Genomic DNA, 20063 nt, shown 5'->3' with positions numbered 1-20063 from the left:
TACATTAGCATTAGATTTTATTTAAAATGTGTACTGTGTCTATAATAGCATGCACCTAGCTAGGATTAAATAAATGCTTAATAAATTCAGTTAATTTTTTTTCACTAATGTTATTTTCTTTCAGCAAAGGATTGTCTTAGTTTTCATTCATTCATTTTCTTCTTTCTTGCCTGGAATTATACATAAAGGACACTAGGAAATAGACATTTATAAACACAACCAATATAATTCAGTAGGGCAGAAATGAGTATTGACAGGATGCTAGAAGTACTGGAGAAAGAGATATTTGTTTTCCTTTCAGATGACTGTTTACTTAGCCCACTTTTTTACTAGAAAGAAAAGTTAAACAAAAAAACAGAAGAATCAGCACAGATTGTGGCTTGTGATAATAATCGAAAGCTTGTAAATGACTCAGTATTTTATGTGTTGTTCCCTTGTAGGCTAGAAATGAAAATGTCAGCAACACGTTAGTAGAACTTTCTAAATGTAGTTACTTTTATATTGATATCTTCTCTTCAAGCGAAAATTATAGAGCTTGGGAGAATTGGGCCTTTGGTAGAAAACTGACATACCGATCGTTGACAAATATTGAGTATCATACTGTATACCGTGTTGTCTGGTGAATTCTGAGATTAGTATGACACATCGCTGCTAGCACGGTGAGTCTTCCGCCTGCCTGCTGCTGTCTTGGCTACAAGGAGTCTCAAGAGTGCGGACAGCAACGTTAGCTCGTAATTCAGTAAGATTCGTGCTGTTTTCTCTGGCAGAACTCTTCTGTCTTTGGGACTCAGGACCTCCAAATCTGTAGAACCTAGAGTTGTAGGGGGATGGGAAACACAGATTTCTCATGTGGGTCACTGGGAATGGTGGTAAGTGGGCCACTCTTTCTTTCACTTCTTGGTTCCCAGACCCATGTTCCATGTAAAGATCTTTGATTCAAGGAGTTACTCTGCCTCGTTGCATGATACACAGTCCTCGTAAAGAATCACTCCAAGCTGGCCTGTTAGGTGTTCTTTAAGTGGGCTTTCCAATTTTTGTCAAGCTGACAGCATCTAGGTATTGTGATATGACCTATGACCCCATGGTTAAAGGCCTGTTCCAGTGACTCCTTTGAGGTAAAGTGGCTTCCCTGGTCTGACAGGATCAGACACTGGTGCTGGCTGTTAATTTATTTTACTAGATAGATGATTTGAAGAGTCTTCTTGTAAAGTTCAACAGAGCTCTTTACTGAGGAAAAAGTCTAAATCATAAGAAAGCAGTTAGTTGGCAGGGTTTTTTTTTCTTAGTGCTTCATAAAGTATAATTTCTTATATTTAAATGGTGTCATAAATTTGAAATGAGATGTCCATAGTCCCATTATCATCTTTGGTGATTAATATTAGGTAACTGCCTACCTAAACAGTAGGTAATATTCCTGCTGCCTATCTACTTTTTGATTTCCCCTGAAATAGGGAAGTATTTGGATATTGCCCAGCCACAATGACGAATGTGTACTACCATCAGTCAGTAATACTTGTTGAGGACTTCTTATGAGCCTTACTTAATGATAAGCCCTGGGGATATATGGTAAACAAGGTAGAGTCCCAGATCTTGAATTGCTTATATTCTTGAGTTCCTGAAGACTCCTTTGCTTCACTGTCTGCTTTTAAATGTTACAAGTTCCCTATTATTGGGTCTAAAGTCCCCTTTTCTCATTCTCCATGTTCATTGAACCATTGCAGCATCCATTTATCTGGCGGGTACTTCGTCTTTAACACTTCCGAATGTATTACCTGTATATCCCTAATCTCTCTCTTGACTTCCAGACTTTGGGAGTGTTTCTCCTTTTAGATGTATTATCAGTAACTCTTGTCCGTTATGTCCGACACTCAATGTGTTCAACTCTCCCTGTCCTTTATAGTTTTCCTTTTAGGCATGATGATCTTTTTTTTTAACTTTTTATTAAGGTAGGATTGATATACACTCTTATGAAGGTTTCAAATTAAAAAATAATGTAGAAAAAAAACAATGTGGTTACTACATTTACCATATTATCAAGTCCCTACCCATACCCCAATGCAGTGCCTGTCCATCAGTGAAGTAAGATGCCACAGATTCACTATGTGTTTGGCGTCATGATCTTTATAAGCCAAAAACCTTTGAGTCATGTTGATTCCTCCCTCACACTACATTAACTCTCTGCCCTTCAAAAATATCCAACTTGGAAGTAACCTCTACAATATTCCAAATCTGTTAGTTTCTTCTGTGTTTCCTACCTTAATTTAAGTCCTTTTTAGTTTCCTTCTACTTGTTGGCAGTTTTCTAACTTCTCTCCCTGCTTCTAGTCTCACTTTTGCTTTGCAATTCCAAAATAAAGTCTGATCCTTTTAGACATTTAATAAAAATAAACCCTTCCAGGCAGAATAAAGCAGAGGAGATTATGCTCCCCAACTTCAAGCTCTACTACAAAGCCACAGTAAGCAAGACAATTTGGTACTGGCACAAGAACAGACCCATGGACCAATGGAACAGAATAGAGTGTCTGGATATTAACCCAAGCATATATGGTCAACTAATAAATGAAAAAGGAACCATGGATATACAATGGGGAAATGACAGCCTCTTCAACAACTGGTGTTGGCAAAACTGGACAACTACATGTAAGAGAAAGAAATTGGATTACTGTCTAACTCCATATACAAAGGTAAACTCAAAATGGATCAAACACCTGAATGTAAGTTGTGAAACCATTAAACTCTTTGAAGAAAACGAAGGCAAAACTCTCTTGAATATAAACATGAGCAATTTTTTCGTGAACATATCTCCTTGGGCAAGGGAAACAAAAGCAAAAATGAGCAAGTGGGACTATATGAAAACAAAAAGCTTCTGTACAGCAATGGACACCATCAGTAGAACAAAAAGGCATCCGACAGTATGGGAGAATATATTTATCTGTAAATGACATTTCTGTTAAGGGGATGACATCCAAAATATATAGAGAGCACAAGCACCTCAACAAACAAAAAAGGAAATAATCCAGTTAAAAAACGGGCAGAGGACCTGAGCAGACACTTCTCCAAAGAAGAAATTCAGATGGCCAACAGGCACATAAAAAGATGCTCCACATTGCTAATCATCAGACAAATGCAAATTAAAACCACAATGAGATATCACCTCACATCAGCTAGGATGGCCAACATCCAAAAGACGATGTCCAAATATCCAAAATAACAAATATCCAAAATAACAACGAATGCTGGTGAGGATGTGGAGAAAGGGGAACCCTCCTACACTGTTGGTGGGAATGCAAGTTAGTTCAACCATTGTGGAAAGCAGTATGGAGGTTCCTCAAAAAACTAAAATTAGAAATAGCATTTGACCCAGGAATTCCACTCCTAGAAACTGACCCTAATAATGCAGGAGCCCAGTTTCAAAAAGTCAGATGCACCCCTGTTTATCGCAGCACTATTTACAATAGCCAAGAAATGGAAGCAACCTAAGTGTCCATCAGTAGATGAATGGATAAAGAAGAAGTGGTACGTATACACAATGGAATATTATTCAGCCCTAAGAAGAAAACATCCTACCATTTGCAACAACATGGATGGAGCTAGAGGGTATTATGCTCAGTGAAATAAGCCAGGCAGAGAAAGACAAGTACCAGATGATTTCACTCATCTGTGGAGTATAAGAGCAAAGCAAAAACTGAAGGAACAAAACAGCAGCAGACTCACAGAACAGAAGAATGGACTAACAGTTACCAAAGGGAAAGGGACTGGGGAGGATGGGTGGGAAGGGAGGGATAAGGGCAGGGAAAAAGAAAGGAGGTATTACAATTAGCATGTATAATTTGAAGGGGGGGCACGGGGAGGGCTGTGCAACACAGAGAAGACAAGTAGTGATTCTACAGCATCTTACTGTGCTGATGCTGATAGACAGTGACTGTAATGGGGTTTGTGGTGGGGACTTGATAATGGGGGTAATCTAGTCACCACAGTGTTGCTCATGTGATTGTATATTAGTGATACTACAACAAAAAATACCCTTCTATGTCTTCCTATGTCCATGGACTAACCAACTTTCAAGGTGTTTTACACATGACATAAGCTCTGCCTCATCTGCCACTTTCTTACCTGGAATCATGTTTCTGGTGTATGAAAACTCTTTCCTATTGGCTGAGCAAGCCAATTCTGCCCCTTCTAATTATTTGTTCTTGTTCACCTCTCCTTCTGTGTTGTATGCCTTTCCTGAGTCATCGCTTTTCCTTGCTTGCTGCTCCTTAGAGATGCTGCAAACTTGAAGACTTTGCTAAATAGACATCATTTTGTCTATTGCATGCCTGTGTATCTTGGGAAAAAACTATTTAAAAAACTTTGTACATTCTTGGAATATAATTAGTGTTCAGTAGATGTCACCTATTGTAACACTAGACTATTGTATTAATTTTTTAAATACTTAATATATAATTAAAATATGTAAGTATTAAAGTATATTAAATATTTTTAAATTATGGTAATTGTTTTTATACATTTATCCTACTTGATTTGAGCACCTCAGAGGCAGAGGCGATTGTATTCGTTTTTAAATGATTTTTTTATTGAGATACAGAAATCTTAACGTACAGCTTGATGAATTTTGCCATATGTGTACATACATGTTACTATTACCAACATCAAGATATCAAATATTCTCAGTTTTTTCTCCCCTTCAGCTATTTCACTTGTCCTTCCATTTCCCTCCCCTGATGGCAACCACTAGTCTGTTCTCTATTTTTATAGGAACATTACTGGTTGGTTGGTTGGTTCATTGGTTGGTTGGTTTTAGATACCACATATAAGTGAAATCATATAAGGTTTATATTTCTTTTATTTCCCTTAGCATAATAACCTCTGGTCCCATCCATGTCATGTTATAAATGATGAAATTTCATTGTTTTTTATGGCTGAGTAATATTTCATTGTATGTGTGTAGCACATCTTCTTTATCCATTCATCCATTGATGGGCACTTAGGTTGCTTCCATATTCTGGTTATTGTAAATAATGTTGCAGTAAACACAGGAGTGCATATTTCAGGTTAGTGGTTTTGTTTTCTTTGGGTAAATACCTATAAGTAGAATTACTGGGCCATATGGTAATTCTATTTTTAGTTTTTTGAGAAATCTCCATACTGTTTTTCATAGTGGCTTTGTACCAATTTACATTCCCACCAGGAGCACACAGAGGTTCCCTTTTCTTCACATCTTTGCAAACACTTTTATTTTATTATTATTATTATTATTAGTTTGTTATTTATTGTCCTATGGGTACTAGACATTTTGACTGGTGTGAGGTGATATCTCATTGTGGTTTTGATTTGCCTTTCCCTGATGATTAGTGATGTTGAGCATCTTTTCATGTGTCTGTTGGCCACCCCTCTGTCTTTTTTGGGTATATATCTGTGTAGATTCTCTGCCCACTTTTTAATCAGATTATCTTTTTATCAGAATGGACTAACAGTTACCAATGATTCTCTTTTGGTGGATGAGTTATATGAGTTCTTTACCTATTTTGGATATTAGCCCTTTATTGGATGTACCACATGGAAATATCTTTTCCCATGGTGTAAGCTGCCTTTTCATTTTGTTCATGGTTTCATTTGCAAAAGCCTTTTACTTTATTGTAATCCCACTTGATCACGTTTGCTTTTGTTTCCCTTGCCTAGGGAGACATATTCAGGAAAAAAATTACTAATGCCAATGTTCAAGAATGTACTGCCTGTGTTTTCTTTTAGGAATTTTATGGATTCAGGTCTTAGAGTCAGTTCTTTAACCTATTTTGAGTTTTATCTTTGTGTATGGTGTAAACAGTGATCCAGTTTCATTTTTGGGGGTGTAGCTGTCCAGTTTTCCCAACACCATTTACTGAATAGACTGCCCTTTCCTCGTTGTGCATTCTTTTTTTTTTTTTGCATTATAAAAACAAGTTTAATATATTTGAGAATAGAGGAATTGTAAATCAGTAGGAAAGCAACTATGGGTAGAAGCATCAATAGCCAGCTCCGTACATGTTGACTACGTTTGTTTTCTACCTTCATAAAACTAGAACCTACAAAATCGTTTTGCCCTACAAATACACTTTTGCCCTAATGCCATTAGTCAGAATGCCATGAGACAGTTGATACTAAGTTAGCCTCAATTTCCCATTTGCAAAGAAACAGTTTTCTGCTTGTTTTATAATTACGTTCTAGGGAATCTAAAATTCTCATTGAGTTTTTAAAGAAGTTGGAGTACTTTCATATCAGACTCTTACCAAAATGGTAAAACTTTAAAACCTCAATCCTATTGCTTAATGCGTGTAATAAAAGTTAATGTCATAGATTAACATTTTAAACATTTTAACACTTTTAAGGTAATGTTCATTTAACTTCCAAAATGAACTTTAAAGCCAAAGGTATAGGAATCTTGAATTTCCTTGCTAGAAGGCTTTTTTCCTCAAAGATTCCTTTTAGGCTTACTTTGATGTTCAGGATCTCCAATTATAGATGTAGTCACTCATTTCCACATGCCGTAATGATGATTTCACCAATATTGGTACTTGACTAAGTTGATCCAGAGTTTTAGGGTGCAATCCACAGTTGGCAAGCTCCTCAGGAGTGGTCTCCTTATCCAGTACTTTTTCTATTGGTGGGCATATATTAAATACAGCAGTTGACTCCTGTGTATACAGTCGTGCAGAAAATGACCCACTCTGTGAAGATTTGAGTAGCATGGTCACTGAATGTAGAGAATGAGGCATGATAGGACCTGTAATCTCCAAACTAAATTGATCCTTGTATGCAGAATAAGTTTGTGTCTTCACATTTACACTTCGTGCCTTCAGCATTTGCATTGTGGCACCCCGAAAAGCTATAGGGGATAAGAGGGTTGGTGGAAGTCCTGCCTGTGGACCCGAGGTAGCAGTTAAGCTCATCTTGATAGACAGCATGTCTAGTTTCTAAATTTTATCTTGCACACCCATCTCTTCCAGCCAGGAAAAACTTTCTTATTCATCCTCATCACTGATTACTTGCTCCTCCTCATGTCCCAGGGCTTGTTCCAGATGCTTTTTTCTTCTCATGGCCATTTTCTTTTAATAAAAGCGAGGAAAATTCAATACCTTCATTTTTCATAGCTTCTCTGATGCCTCTAGTTGTAGGAGATATGAGAGCTGTGATTACATCATTTCCTGTGAATCCTGCTGCATGGAACAGGACAGTAAACTGATAGGTACAAACGTAGAAATAGGGGCAAAATTTTGTCTTCAGAAGATTATATAGAGAAGTGAAGCTCACAGACCTGGATACTTTGAGGCATAGTAAGTTCTGTTGCCCTACAACGCTGCACCACACCTTGAGCCTCTTCCCGTTCTTTCAAATGATCTGCCCAGGTAAAGGGTTGAGGAGAGGTGAAAAGGAGTCGAGTTTTAATACTCCAGTCCGCAGGTAACTCAGTACTTTCTGAGGATGGAATATCAGATTCGGAGGATGATATGTGGGGAGTCTGGAGTAATTCAGTAACGTCTGTTCTTTCAGGAAACTTCTCTTCCTATAACAAATCATTCTCTTGATTAGAATCTAAAAACGGGCCCGGCACTGCCTGTTCGGCGCAGGGTGGCCCGTAGCGGGGCTCCGCGGAGGCCCGCGGACGGGTGTCCAGGTGGGCGAAGGGGTTCCTCCAGGCCGCGGCCAGGCCGCCACCGCAGCCTCTGTCCGCCGCCGCCGGGAAGGGGCGGAGGGGCAGCCCGGCTGCCAGGGCGGCGTGGCGTGGCACCGGCTCGGGCAGCTCCCTGGGCACAGCGGCGGCCCCAAGGCTCCAGGCCGTCTTCCGTCAGAGCCGCAAAGTCTCCGGCGGCTTTTTGAAACCGGGCGAGCATCCGGGAACCGAGAGGGCCATGACCCACGCAGCCACCCAGCCTTTCTGCTGGCACTTCCCGCGGTGCCGACCCCGCCCCCTCATTGTGCATTCTTACCTCCTTTGTCACATATTAATTGGCCTTATATGCATGGGTTTAATTCTGGGCTCTCTATTTCTGTTCCTGGTCTATGTCTCTACTTTTGTGCCAGTACCATACTGTCTTGATTACTGTAGCTTTGTTGTGTAGTTTGAAATGTGGTCCTCCCCGAGCTTCATTCTTTTTCAAGATTGCTTGGTCTTTTGGGGGTCTTCTGTGATTCCATACAAAATAATGGCCTTTCACCTGCTTGGTTAGATTTATTCCTAGGTATTTTATTCTTTTTAATGCAGTTGCAAATGGGATTGTTTTCCTAGTTTTTCTTTCGGTAGCTGGTCAGTTTTATACAGAAATGCAACAGATTTTTGCATATTGGTTTTGTATCCCGTGACTTTACTGAATTCATTTATTCCAGTAGTTTTTTGGTGAAGTTTTATCGTATTTATCTTTGTGCCTCCGGTACCTTGTAGCCATATACGCCCTTCACAAGGCACTCACTAAATGTTTTAGTGAATGAAAACGATGATGGACAACGAATTGTAGGTAATTTCAAGGTTTGTGCTTGGATGAGAGTATGCTTGACTTAGATGGAGGTATATAAAAAAGCAGCTTTTCTTTCTCCTTTATGGTAAGAATGCAAGTGAGAGGAAAGAAGCAGTGATTATTAAGATTCTGGATAGCCTGAGTTTAAATTATTACAATGATATTTTAGGAGGCAGCTAGAAAATAAGGGGCCTCTATTTAGGAGAGAGGAGGACTGATGATAGATTTGGACCTCATCTTTAATCCCAGAAAGAAAGTTCTGTAATTGGAAGTTCCCCACCTCTGGGTGATATAAACAGGCCTTAATGGTGCACTGTCAGTGAGTTTTATTGTGTGTCAGATGCTGTTACCCTTAACCTTTGGAGTGAGCATACACAATCGGGTGCGGGCCTAGCCCCTAGGCCTTTGATTTCTTGTTTCATTTTTTTTGCCCATTTTTTTGCTCTACAAATACCATTTTCTGTATGTTTCATGACATGAAAAACACTGACCTAAAATCTGGTTAGCGCGTAATAGTTGATTCCTAAAATCTGGTTAGCGCGTAATAGTTGATTTCAAGTATACTAATTTAGTAAGTAGTGTTTTCGGAAAACAAGTTTTGGGAATAACATACATAAAAGCAGTGAGCAAAGAACAGAATTTTTTCATAGGCTTACATTTCGATTTTTAATAAAAATTCCTGTTTGCTGTAGTCTAATGCTTGGTTTAGCATACTTTTTGTTATTACATACACATTTTATGTAGTTTTTACACGGTCAGCACATCCACTTGAAATTATATTCATAATCTGACACACACTTTTTCGCTAGTAATTGTATTTTGCAAAATCTTAACATTTTATACTGACTTTTAAGAATAGCATTAGGATGACATAGTATCCACCTAATCTTATTATCTGCTATAATCTGTCTGATATTGAAGTAATTCTTGCAGGAATTCAGTGAATATTACGAGTATTAATGGAAGAGGATAAAGGAATAATCTTTTGTCTTTCAAGGTTGGCTTGTAAGTTTTTGAAGCGGAATTACTTGTTTGTTGTGGTTGGACAAGTGGGGATAGCATGTAGAGATGTTCAGCAGATCATTCTCCCAGTTGGCCGGTACTCAAAAAGAGAGAAACTTGTTGGAATTCTACTAACCACAGGTATCTTATCTTTATATAAATATTTTTTGCATGATTTTGATGCTTTTAAAATGACTAAATTTTAAAAATTAAGAATTCTTTGGCATGAGTATAAGTTTTCATTGCTTCTTCTTTCTCTAAAGCTCTTTGTATAAAATGTTTTATGATTCAGTTTTCTGTGTAAATTACGTAGCAGTATAATTCTTTCTCCTCCATAGAGATTAAAAATGGGAAGGATTTGAGACTTACTTGAACAGTATTTAACTAAAAACTATTTCTAGAGAATAACATATGTATAATTTTTAATTTCAGAAAATGGAAAGGCTTAGTAATGTGTATTTACATGAAACTAATCCTCCAAAAGTGGATTCTTTGTTGTATTTCTGGTTCCTGGTTGTTGCTTCATAAGCATCATATATTCATAGATTCAAAGACTTTTAGAGCTGGAAGGGACTTTAAATATCTGGTCCCTCTGTTCATAATACTGTTAAGAAATCTACTCCTTTCCCATACAAAAAAACAATTTTTAAAGGAAGTCATATTTTTTTGTTTGATTGAGGTAGACTTAGTTTGTACCTGCAAATAAAACTTTCTGATATGGCCATTTTAATACTTTGGTACCTCACAGGTTAAGTGTTCTTACGTGTTGTACATTTTCCCCATCCCTCAGTTTTCTTACTTCTGTTTCAGTTTGAATGTCATTCTTGGGATTTTCCTGGGGTTTATATTTTCCTGGGGTTCTCTGGAAAATCTCAAGGTAGTTTAGGTGGATTTCTTTTTCTAAATGTATGACCTGATTTTAAAAGGGCAAAAGCAAGAGCTGTCAGGGGGGAGCCGTAACATTTGATTAGTGTAGGATCATTGGTGAATGAGAAACAATAGTTGGTTACCAGTTTAAGTGAAGTGACAAGCGAGCATTTAAAAATAAATGTAGACAGTTGGAAAAAAGATGGCAGCGTGAGAAGTGAGGCAGAAATCTCCTCCCAAAACCACATATAATACGAAAAGACAGCAAATTACTAATCCTAAAGGAGTGGCGAGAAATAAGATGGCACCAGCCAGTCTACATCTGGGGAAAGAGAACATCTCACAGAAAAGGGTAAAGTAACAAAGCCGCAACCCAGCGAGACCTGACCACTCCCTCACGGAAGCTCACCGGCAGGAGGAAGAGAAACAGAGTGGGGAGGGAGTAGAAGCCCAGAACTGCTAAATACCCAGCCCTGGAGATCTACTCTGGGAGCGCAAACACATTGCATGGTGCTCTGGAGATTAGAGGGCTTGAAAAGTAATGTCGGAGACTGAGATTCTAGCTGCATGTGGAGAACAGGTTCCCACAACCAGCTGCTCTGGGACAAAAGAAATGTGGGCGCTTTGAAAGACTTCCCAACAGTGAGAGGGCTGCTGAAGGGGCAAGGATTACACAGAGCTAACTGCCCAGGAGAAGGAACAGGTGGATAAAATCATCCCGGCACTCTCAACCCAGCAGGTTGGGAACTTGCAGGAGCTGCAGGTGCTCCATGCACCTGACTGGCAATGCAGCCCCAAGGACCCCCACTGCAATAAGCAGCCTGCCACTCCTTCCTCCCTTCCAGCACCTGTGCTCAAACCTGCATCCTCTGCCATTGTGCCAGGCCGGCTGGATGGCAGCCCTGCCTATGCACCTTAGGGGCTTAACACAGAGGCTATTCCCTGTGTTTGGCTCATTGGCCTTGACAGTGGAGGCAGGCACTGTGGCTGGGAAGCAGCAAAGAGCTCTCTCCTTTGGGTAGGCAATGGCACTGCTTACCTGTGACCCCTGCCATCACTCAAGGATTATGAAAGGGCAGAAGAACATTGTTCAATCCAAAACCCCTCAAACACCAGAAAGAGGACTCAGTGAAATTGAAATAACCAATCTTCCTGAAAAAGAATTCAAAATAAAAGTCATACACATGCTAATGGAGCTACAGAAAAATATTCAAGATCTAAGGAATGAATTCAAGACAGAGATAGACACGTTGGAAAATAAAGTAGCTGAAATGAAACATACCATGGAGGGATTTAAGAGCAGATTCGATGAGGTAGAGAAGATGGTAAATGGAATAGAAATCAGAGAACAGGAATACAGAGAATCAGAGGAAGACAGAGAAGAAAGGATCTCAAGGAATGAAAGAATATTAAGAGAGCTATGTGACCAAGCCAAATGGAACAATACTTGTATAATATTTTCTCTCTATTAGTTACATGAAATATCTTTTTTCATCCCTTCACTTTTAGTCTGTGTATGTCTTTGGGTTTGAAGTGAGTCTCTTGTAGGCAGCATATAGATGGGTCTTGTTTTTTTTTAATCTATTCAGTGACGCTATGTCTTCTGATTGGTGCATTCAGACCATTTACATTTAGGGTGATTATCTACAGTCATGTACTTATTGCCATTGCAGGCTTTAAATTCGGGGTTACCAAAGGTTCAGGGGTAACTTCCTTATTATCTTACGAGTCTAACTTAACTCACTTAGTATGCCATTACAAACACAATCTAAAGTTTCTTTTCCCCCCTCCATTCTTTATATATTAGGTGTCATACTCTGTACTCTTTGTCTATCCCTTTTTATTACCTCTGGTGACACCTACTTAACCTTAGGGACACTTACATCTATAGCAGTCCCTCCAAAATACACTGTAGAGATGGTTTGTGGGAAGTAAATTCTCTCAGCTGTTGCTTATCTGGAAATTGTTTAATCCCTCCTTCCAATTTATATGATAATCTTGCCAGATAAAGTTTTCTTGGTTCAAGGCCCTTCTGCTTCATGGCATTAAATACATCATGCCACTCTCTTCTGGCCTGTAAGGATTCTGCTGAGAAGTCTGATGATAGCCTGATGGGTTTTCCTTTGTAGGTGACCTTTTTTCTCTCTCTGGCTGCCTTTAATACTCTGTCCTTGTCCTTGATCTTTGCCATTTCAATTACTATGTGTCTTGGTGTTGTCCTCTTTGGGTACCGTCTCTCGGGAGTTCTGTGTGCTTCTGTAGTCTGAGCAACTATTTCCTCCCCCAGTTTGGGGAATTTCTCAGCAATTATTTCTTAAAAGACTCTTTCTATCCCTTTTTCTCTCTCTTCTTCTTCTGGTACCCCTGTAATGCAGATATTGTTCCTTTTGGATTGGTCACACAGTTCTCTTAATATTGTTTCATTCCTGGAGATCCTTTCATCTCTCTCTGCGTCAGCTTCTATGCATTCCTGCTCTCTGGTTTCTATTCCATCAATGGCCTCTTGCATCTTATCTATTCTGCTTATAAATCCTCCAGAGTTTGTTTCACTTCTGTAATCTCCCTCCGGACATCATCCCTTAGCCCTTGCATATTTCTCTGCAGCTCTGTCAGCATGTTTATGATTTTTATTTTGAATTCTTTTTCAGGGAGACTGGTTAGGTCTGTCTCTGCAGAACCTCTCTCAGCTGTTGTCTGGACTATCTTGGACTGGACTAAACATTTTTGCCTTTTCATGGTGATAGCGGTGGCTGTAGGCAGGTTGTGGGTGTGTCAGCTGGGAGAAGAAAATCCTTTCCTGCTTGCTGGATGCCTTGCCATTCTCCACTGCCTGTGTCGTTTACCCGCACTCCTGGAGCAGCCACCGGGTTAATCCCCTAAGGTGCTGTGGGCTGGGTCTCCGTCAGAGCAGTGCGGAGCCCTTTGGTGAGTGGCAGGCATGCCAGGTGCATTCCTCCGTGATAGAGGCACCCCTGCTGGGTGGCTGTGTGTTGGGCTGGGATTCTGGTTGACTGCTGGGAGCTCACCTGCTCCCTCTGGTTCCACTGCTGCCGGTGCATGTGAGCCACACCCGGGCTGTTTGGTTGCCTCCGCTACAGACTCGCACTAGCCTCTCCTGGTCCCCTCTGGCACCGTTGGTGCACGGGATCCACTCCTGGTCACTTCTGGCACCGCTGCCCCCAGCATGCGCTGCCACTCTCCCGCTATTGGGCTGGTGTGTCGGGGTCCGCCCCAGTTGGAGGAATGACTGGCAGGCTGCTTAGTGTCGTGAGGGGCTTCAGAGCTGCACTGCCTCCCCGGGGTTTAGGGCGCCTAAGGTTTCCCCGGGATTCCTAGCTGCTGTCTAAGTGTACCGGGACGACTTCGTCCAGCTATGCGGTCCCTGTCTCTTTAAGACTTGCAGAAAGCACTTGCTTTTCTTTTGTCTCAGGGGCGCCGGTTGCGTGGACCTACCCACAGGTTTTTCTTTTTCGTTTCTCTGATATCCAGCACCCTGTGCACCTTGTGTCTGCGCTCCAGGGGCGGATTTCTAGATCTGGTTGTTTAGCAGTCCTGGGCTTTCCCTCCCTCCGCGTTCTGACTCCTTTCTTCTCGCCGGGTTCTGGGGTGGGGGATCATTCGGGTCCCGCCTGGCCGCGGCTTGTACCTTACCCCCTTCGTGTGATGTTGAGTTCTCACAGATGTAGATGTATCCTAGCTGTTGTACTGCATCCACTGGTGTCTCTTAGGAATTGTTTATTTATTGTATTTTCATAAATGTATATGTTTGGGGGAGGAGATTTCCTCTGAACTACTCACGCCACCATCTTCCCGTAATCCCCCTCCCACCCCTGCTCCTTTGTAACTGCTAGTCCATTCTTGGAGTCCAAGTCTGCTGCTGTTTTTTTCCTTCAGTTGTTGCTCTGCTGTTACACTCCACAAATGAGGGAAATTATTTGGTACTTGTCTTTTTCTGCCTGGCTCATTTCTGGAGGCTAGGATCTCCAGAACTATGTTGAATGGAAGTGGGGAGAGTGGGCATCCTTTGTCTTGTTCCCGATCTTAAAGGAAGAGCTTTCAGCACCTCGCTGTTCAGTATGATGTTGGCTGTGGGTTTGTCACATATGGCCTTTATTATGTTGAGGTACTTGCCCTCTATACACATTTTGTTGAGAGCTTTTATCATGAATGGATGTTGAATTTTGCCGAATGCTCTTTCAGCATCTATGGAGATGATCATGTGATTTTTGTCCTTTTTGTCGATGTAGTGGAGGATGTTGATGGATTTATTTATTAAGGTAACATTCATATACACTCTTATGAAGGTTTCTCAAGGAGAACAATGGTTATTACATTCACCCTTATTATCGAGTCCCATACCCCATTGCAGTCACTGTCCATCAGTGTAGTAAGATGCCAGAGTCCCTATCTGTCATCTCTGAGCTACACTGTCTTCCCCTTGACCCCCCATGCCATACACCATGTGCACCAATCATAATACCCCACAATCCCCTTCTCCCTCCCTACCACCAGCCCTCCCCCACCCCTCCCCCTTGGTAACCACTAGTCCCTTCTTGGAGTCTGTGTGTCTGCTGCTATTTTGTTCCTTCAGTTTTGCTTCGCTGTTATACTCCACAAATGAGGGAAATCATTTCATACTTGTCTTTCTGTGCGTGACTTATTTCACTGAGCATGATACCCTCTAGCTCCATCCATGTTGTTGCAAATGGTAGGATTTGCTTCTTTCTTATGGCTGAATAATATTCCATTGTGTATATGTACCACCTCTTCTTTATCCATTCATCTACTGATGGACACTTAGGTTGCTTCCATGTCTTGGCTTTTGTCAGTAATGCTGTGATAAACATAGGCGTGCATATGTCTTTTTGAAACTGGGCTCCTGCATTCTTAGGGTAAATTCCTAGAAGTGGAATTCCTGGGTGAAATGGTATTTCTATTTTTTGTTTTTTTGAGGAACCTCCATATTGCTTTCCGCGATCGTTGAACTAGCTTACATTCCCACCAGCAGTGTAGGAGAGTTTCCCTTTCTCTATCCTCGCCAGCATTTGTTGTTCCTAGTCTTTTCTATGTTAGCCATCCTAACTGGTGTGAGGTGACATCTCATTGTGGTTTTAATTTAATTTGCATTTCCCTGATAATTAGCGATGTGGAGCATCTTTTCATATGCCTTGTTGGCCATCTGAATTTCTTCTTTGGAGAAGTGTCTGTTCATACCCTCCATACATTTTTTCACAGGGTATTTGCTTTTTGGGCGTTGAGGCATGTGAGTTCTTTATATATTTTGGATGTTAACCCCTTGTTGGATATGTCATTTACAAATATTTTCTCCCATACATTTCCCCATTGTATATCCATGGCTCCTTTATCATATATTAATTGACCATATATGCTTGGGTTTATATCTGGGCTCTCTAGTCTGTTGCATTGGTCTGTGTGTCTGTTCTTGTTCCTGTACCACATTGTCTTGATTACTGTGGCTTTGTAGTAGCTGTCTCTAACATTTTATAGGGAAATTTCTTGTGTAGAAAAATCTCTGACTTATGCTTGAATTTCTATCAATTAAATACTAAGCTCACAAGTAAATGTTCTTTGATGTGTTAAGCCCAGTTATTTCATTTTCTTTATATATGAGATACTTTGGGGATAAAAGGGTTTTTGAAATAAAAGGTAATGTTGGAACATGGAATATTGTAGGGTTTATCAGCCCTGTTTGAATGTCAGTATGATAGCTACCTTGGGCAATAAAAGCAGGTGAAAGATTGCCTTATCTTGGGAAGTAAACAAAGGCATTTGTTTATAGAGAGGGAAATAAAGGGCCTGAGAAGAATTTGGAATCACTAGGAGCTGGCAGTTAGATATCATCTATCCTTACCTAAGTCTCTTCTTTCTGATGTTGGCTGGGGAAGATAAGGGGCAAGGTGATTTTTTTTGTCCCTAAAGTAGGAAGACAGTCCCTTGTCTTTTTATCTTTCATTCGTTCAGGAGATAGTTGAGTTCCTATTAGCTACCAGGCTGCGTCAGAGTGCTGGGAGTACAGTGGTAGATGAGCTTGTTTCCTAGTGAGCGCCACCCCCCACCTTTTTATCCATTTCCTGATTTTGTAGTTTGAGTGTTAATCATTGTTGCATTGTCTTCTAGGTGATGAAAGAACCATGGTTTTTGTTGAAACTAAGAAAAGAGCAGACTTTATTGCCAGTTTTCTTTGTCAAGAGAAAATATCAACAACAAGTATTCATGGGTAAGTAGATTGATATGATTTCCTAGTCGGGGGGGACTTCTATTTGTCATTTGTTCAAAAGCATCAGTGTATATAACTAATATGACATAATCCTAGGATTAGGGTTCAGAAGCTTCAAGATCTAAACTTGCCCTTCATCTTCATTTTAAGTTTCTGTAAGGACTAAATGGTGGGAATGGATGGGGGCAAGTTCTTAGACTCATTATGAGTAGTGATACCTTCTCAACAGATCTCACTTAACACCCTCTTGTCCTTACATCTAAATTTGTCCTTTGCTCACTCTTATCTTTCTGTTTCCTGACAGTTTTGTATTGGCACGCTTAAAAATGTCATATTAACACAACTTTATTGACACTTTACTAATGGATCTAAGATAGTCACTGAACAGGTAGAAGTTTGAGATTAGTACTTAAAAAAACCTTCTGTTTGTGAAGCATTCTCATCATGAAGCGTGTATTTTTTTGTTAAGACTAGAAAGAGATTATTAATAGGTAAGCTCTGATGTTTGTCATATGTTAGTCTGCACTTTGGCTCTCTGCATTGCCTGTGTGGAGATCATTGTTCCACCCTCAGAGTGTCATTCTGAGAATTAAATAAAATGATGGCTTGAAAGCAATCAGTATAACACCTGGCATATAAGAGAGAGACATTGATATTAAATGCTGCTATTCTTACCATTATTAAAAAGAAATTAATGTGAACTTTACTGGTTCTCTGTAATATTTTTTTCGAGTACTGTCCATATGCATGGTCTCTTTTCTTTCCAGTGACCGGCAGCAGCGAGAGAGAGAGCAGAGTCTAGGGGATTTTCGCTGTGGAAGGTGCCCGGTTCTTGTTGCTACCTCAGTAGCAGGCAGAGGGCTGGATATTGAAAATGTTCAACATGTTATCAATTTTGATCTTCCTTCTACCATTGAGGAGTATGTCCATCGAATTGGACGTACTGGTCGTTGTGGAAATACTGGCAGAGCTATTTCCTTTTTTGATCCTGAATCAGATAACCATTTGGCACAGCCTCTGGTGAAAGTATTGTCAGATGTAAGTTCCAAATTTTTAAAACTGAAGTGATGGTGTTCTTTATCATTAAAAGTAGACATTTTATATATACATATATTCAGGAAGAGTAATCTGTGCCATCCTTGAGATTTTCTTAAGCATGGTATAGTATATGAAGTAAATTCTCTTTTTTAAGGCTCAACAGGATGTTCCTGCATGGTTGGAAGAAATTGCCTGTAGTACACGTTCCGGGCCCCAGTGGTAGTACAAGAGGAAATGTGTTTGCATCAGTTGATACTAGAAAGGTTAGTTGAGGGGAAGAATTCGGAACTTGGCTTACAGTTTCTCTTTGTGAATGTCGTACTTAATAATGGGAAGTAACTAAACATTCAATAATTTAAGTCATTATTTTCTTACCTAGAAGATTCCTGTAGTATTTCTAAAATTCTGTGTACATGTATATTTTTGGTCTTAAAGGTGAGGAATTGACTTTGAATTTTATGCTCAAATATCCTCTTTTCCTAGGTTTGCTGGCATTTCAAATTCTGATTTCGGGTCTTACAAATTTTCCGTAGGAATTCTTTACTTTTGGAATTGTGACTACATTATTAATCAAGATAAAAGACTTGAGATAATGAATTACACATCTTTTCTGATGTGTCAGTTTATAGGCATCACTACTTTTATACAGAGATAATGGGCATATTAGTCATTGAATATTTATGCTTAATCACTGAAGTGTAGAGCTTTTAAGTTCTTTTACTTGTCAAAACTATTGGATTAAAAAAGTTTTTTCCTGAAATATTTTGTGCACAGTTCAGACCTCCAAGGTTATATGGTCCTTTTTTCAGATGGACTGAATTTAGTGAGAAGAACGTTTTATATATATGTATATGTGTTTTGGGAAGACGTGGTAGAAAGCTTGAGTCCCTGCTCTCTGGGCATTGTAATTTTAGAGATGTCATAAAATTAAATGTTTCCTTCTTCCTTTTTTTTAAGGATTACCAGGGCAAGAGCACTTTCAACACAACAGGGTTTTCTTCGTTACAAGCTCCCAATCCAGTAGGTGGTGAGTCATGGGATTAAAGCTGAAACAGCCTTCAAGTTTGTGGCACAGTTTTGATGCGGAGAAGACAATAGTTTTGATTTTTGAGCTTTTAACAGAACTGTGAAATCTGACACTTGTATCTCTTCTCTTCTGTTCTTACTCCCACCCTTAAAGAAATATATATCCTGACTAGTTATGTGAAATGCTGAAAGTTACAGCGTTGCAGTTACTGATATAAATGGTGTTACCTGGAAAGATTAAAGCATTATAGATGTCTTGCTTATTTTTAGAGTATTCTTCAGAGGTTTTAGACATGTTTCATGTCTAAATGCTAAGTCTTAGTATAGTGTTTACGGATCCTATTACAAGCAATAGCATATATACATTTTTGGTTAAAAATTGTTAGGTCTCATTTTTACTCAAAAGGAAACCTTAAAGCTAGATAGAGTGTTTCACTAAAATATGGTAACGTGATTGTCATGAAGCAGTGAAAGACATAAGCCTGTTAAGACAATTTTGATTCTAGATCATCCGATATGATAAAAATGGTGAAATGTTTGCTATGTGAGCTCTGTACTCAATGATATAACAAATGCTTGTTTTCATAATATGTAGACTTTCCTTGAAAATAAAGGATGAAACACTCTTCCCCTTAAGTTTTCCAGTAGCGCTTTTAGTTCTTCTTTGTTACCTATCATAGTTCTGTATTTTAAATTTTGTTGCATCGGGAAACCGATGAAGTGAACAAAAGAGTCTAAACAAATATTACGGTATAATGTACATTAATACATATCTTAAATAATGAAAATCGTTCTTTAAACTCAGACTCTTATCAATAAGAAACAATGCTGCTCACTCTTGCCATCATTATTTCAGGGGAATCTTTTTTTCATTTACCATTACATATCTTCAACTTAACATTATCTACTAGAATGGAAGAAGTTCTTAAGTCATTAAATGAATGAACCAAAACACTAAGACATAAAACAAGTGAGGTGTAAATATTGGGGAGACAAAAAATGATCAGTGTTATATATATGTCAGTGATCACTTAAAAAAAATCCAAAGCATCTTGTCCCCAACATGTATCTTATTATAGGAATTTGCTTCGTAAATGAAACATCACATATGAAAAGATGTTGTTGGGATTAGTTAGATAACCTACCCCATGCTATATTCAAAATTCTGTGTGAATTATCAAAATTAAAACTATAAAACAATTAAATATTAAGCCTTTAAAGTCTGATGTTAAGCTGACGTTAAACTCAAAGATCATAAATCATGAAGGAGATGAACAGATTTGATCACGAAAGGATTTAGTTGCTCATATCAAAAGTGAATAGCAGATGAGGAATACTACTGTCACTGCCATGGATTATCAATGTGTAGTTCTTTATATGTGTGTGTGTAGGATAGCAATA

At 39.4% G+C, this 20063-nt stretch overlaps 1 protein-coding gene and 1 pseudogene across 1 annotated transcript in view; one reads left to right on the top strand and one right to left on the bottom strand.

Moving 5' to 3' along the window:
• LOC130681894 (probable ATP-dependent RNA helicase DDX4) overlaps positions 1 to 19309 on the top strand; it is a 78802-nt gene extending 59493 nt beyond the window's left edge. The window contains 6 exon segments of the mRNA XM_057495664.1: positions 9489 to 9634; positions 16499 to 16598; positions 17366 to 17636; positions 17791 to 17837; positions 17839 to 17899; positions 18594 to 19309. Of these exon segments, the coding sequence (XP_057351647.1) occupies positions 9489 to 9634; positions 16499 to 16598; positions 17366 to 17636; positions 17791 to 17837; positions 17839 to 17899; positions 18594 to 18680 (712 nt within the window). The 3' untranslated portion in view covers positions 18681 to 19309.
• On the bottom strand, positions 5926 to 7890 carry LOC118924003 (protein downstream neighbor of Son-like; annotated as a pseudogene).
• Positions 19310 to 20063: the final 754 nt, after the last annotated feature.

The sequence above is a fragment of the Manis pentadactyla genome, chromosome X (genome assembly GCF_030020395.1).
Source record: "Manis pentadactyla isolate mManPen7 chromosome X, mManPen7.hap1, whole genome shotgun sequence".
NCBI lineage: Eukaryota > Metazoa > Chordata > Mammalia > Pholidota > Manidae > Manis > Manis pentadactyla.
The sequence above is the reverse complement of the archived record's forward strand: the minus strand, read 5'-3'. Positions and strand labels throughout refer to the sequence as shown.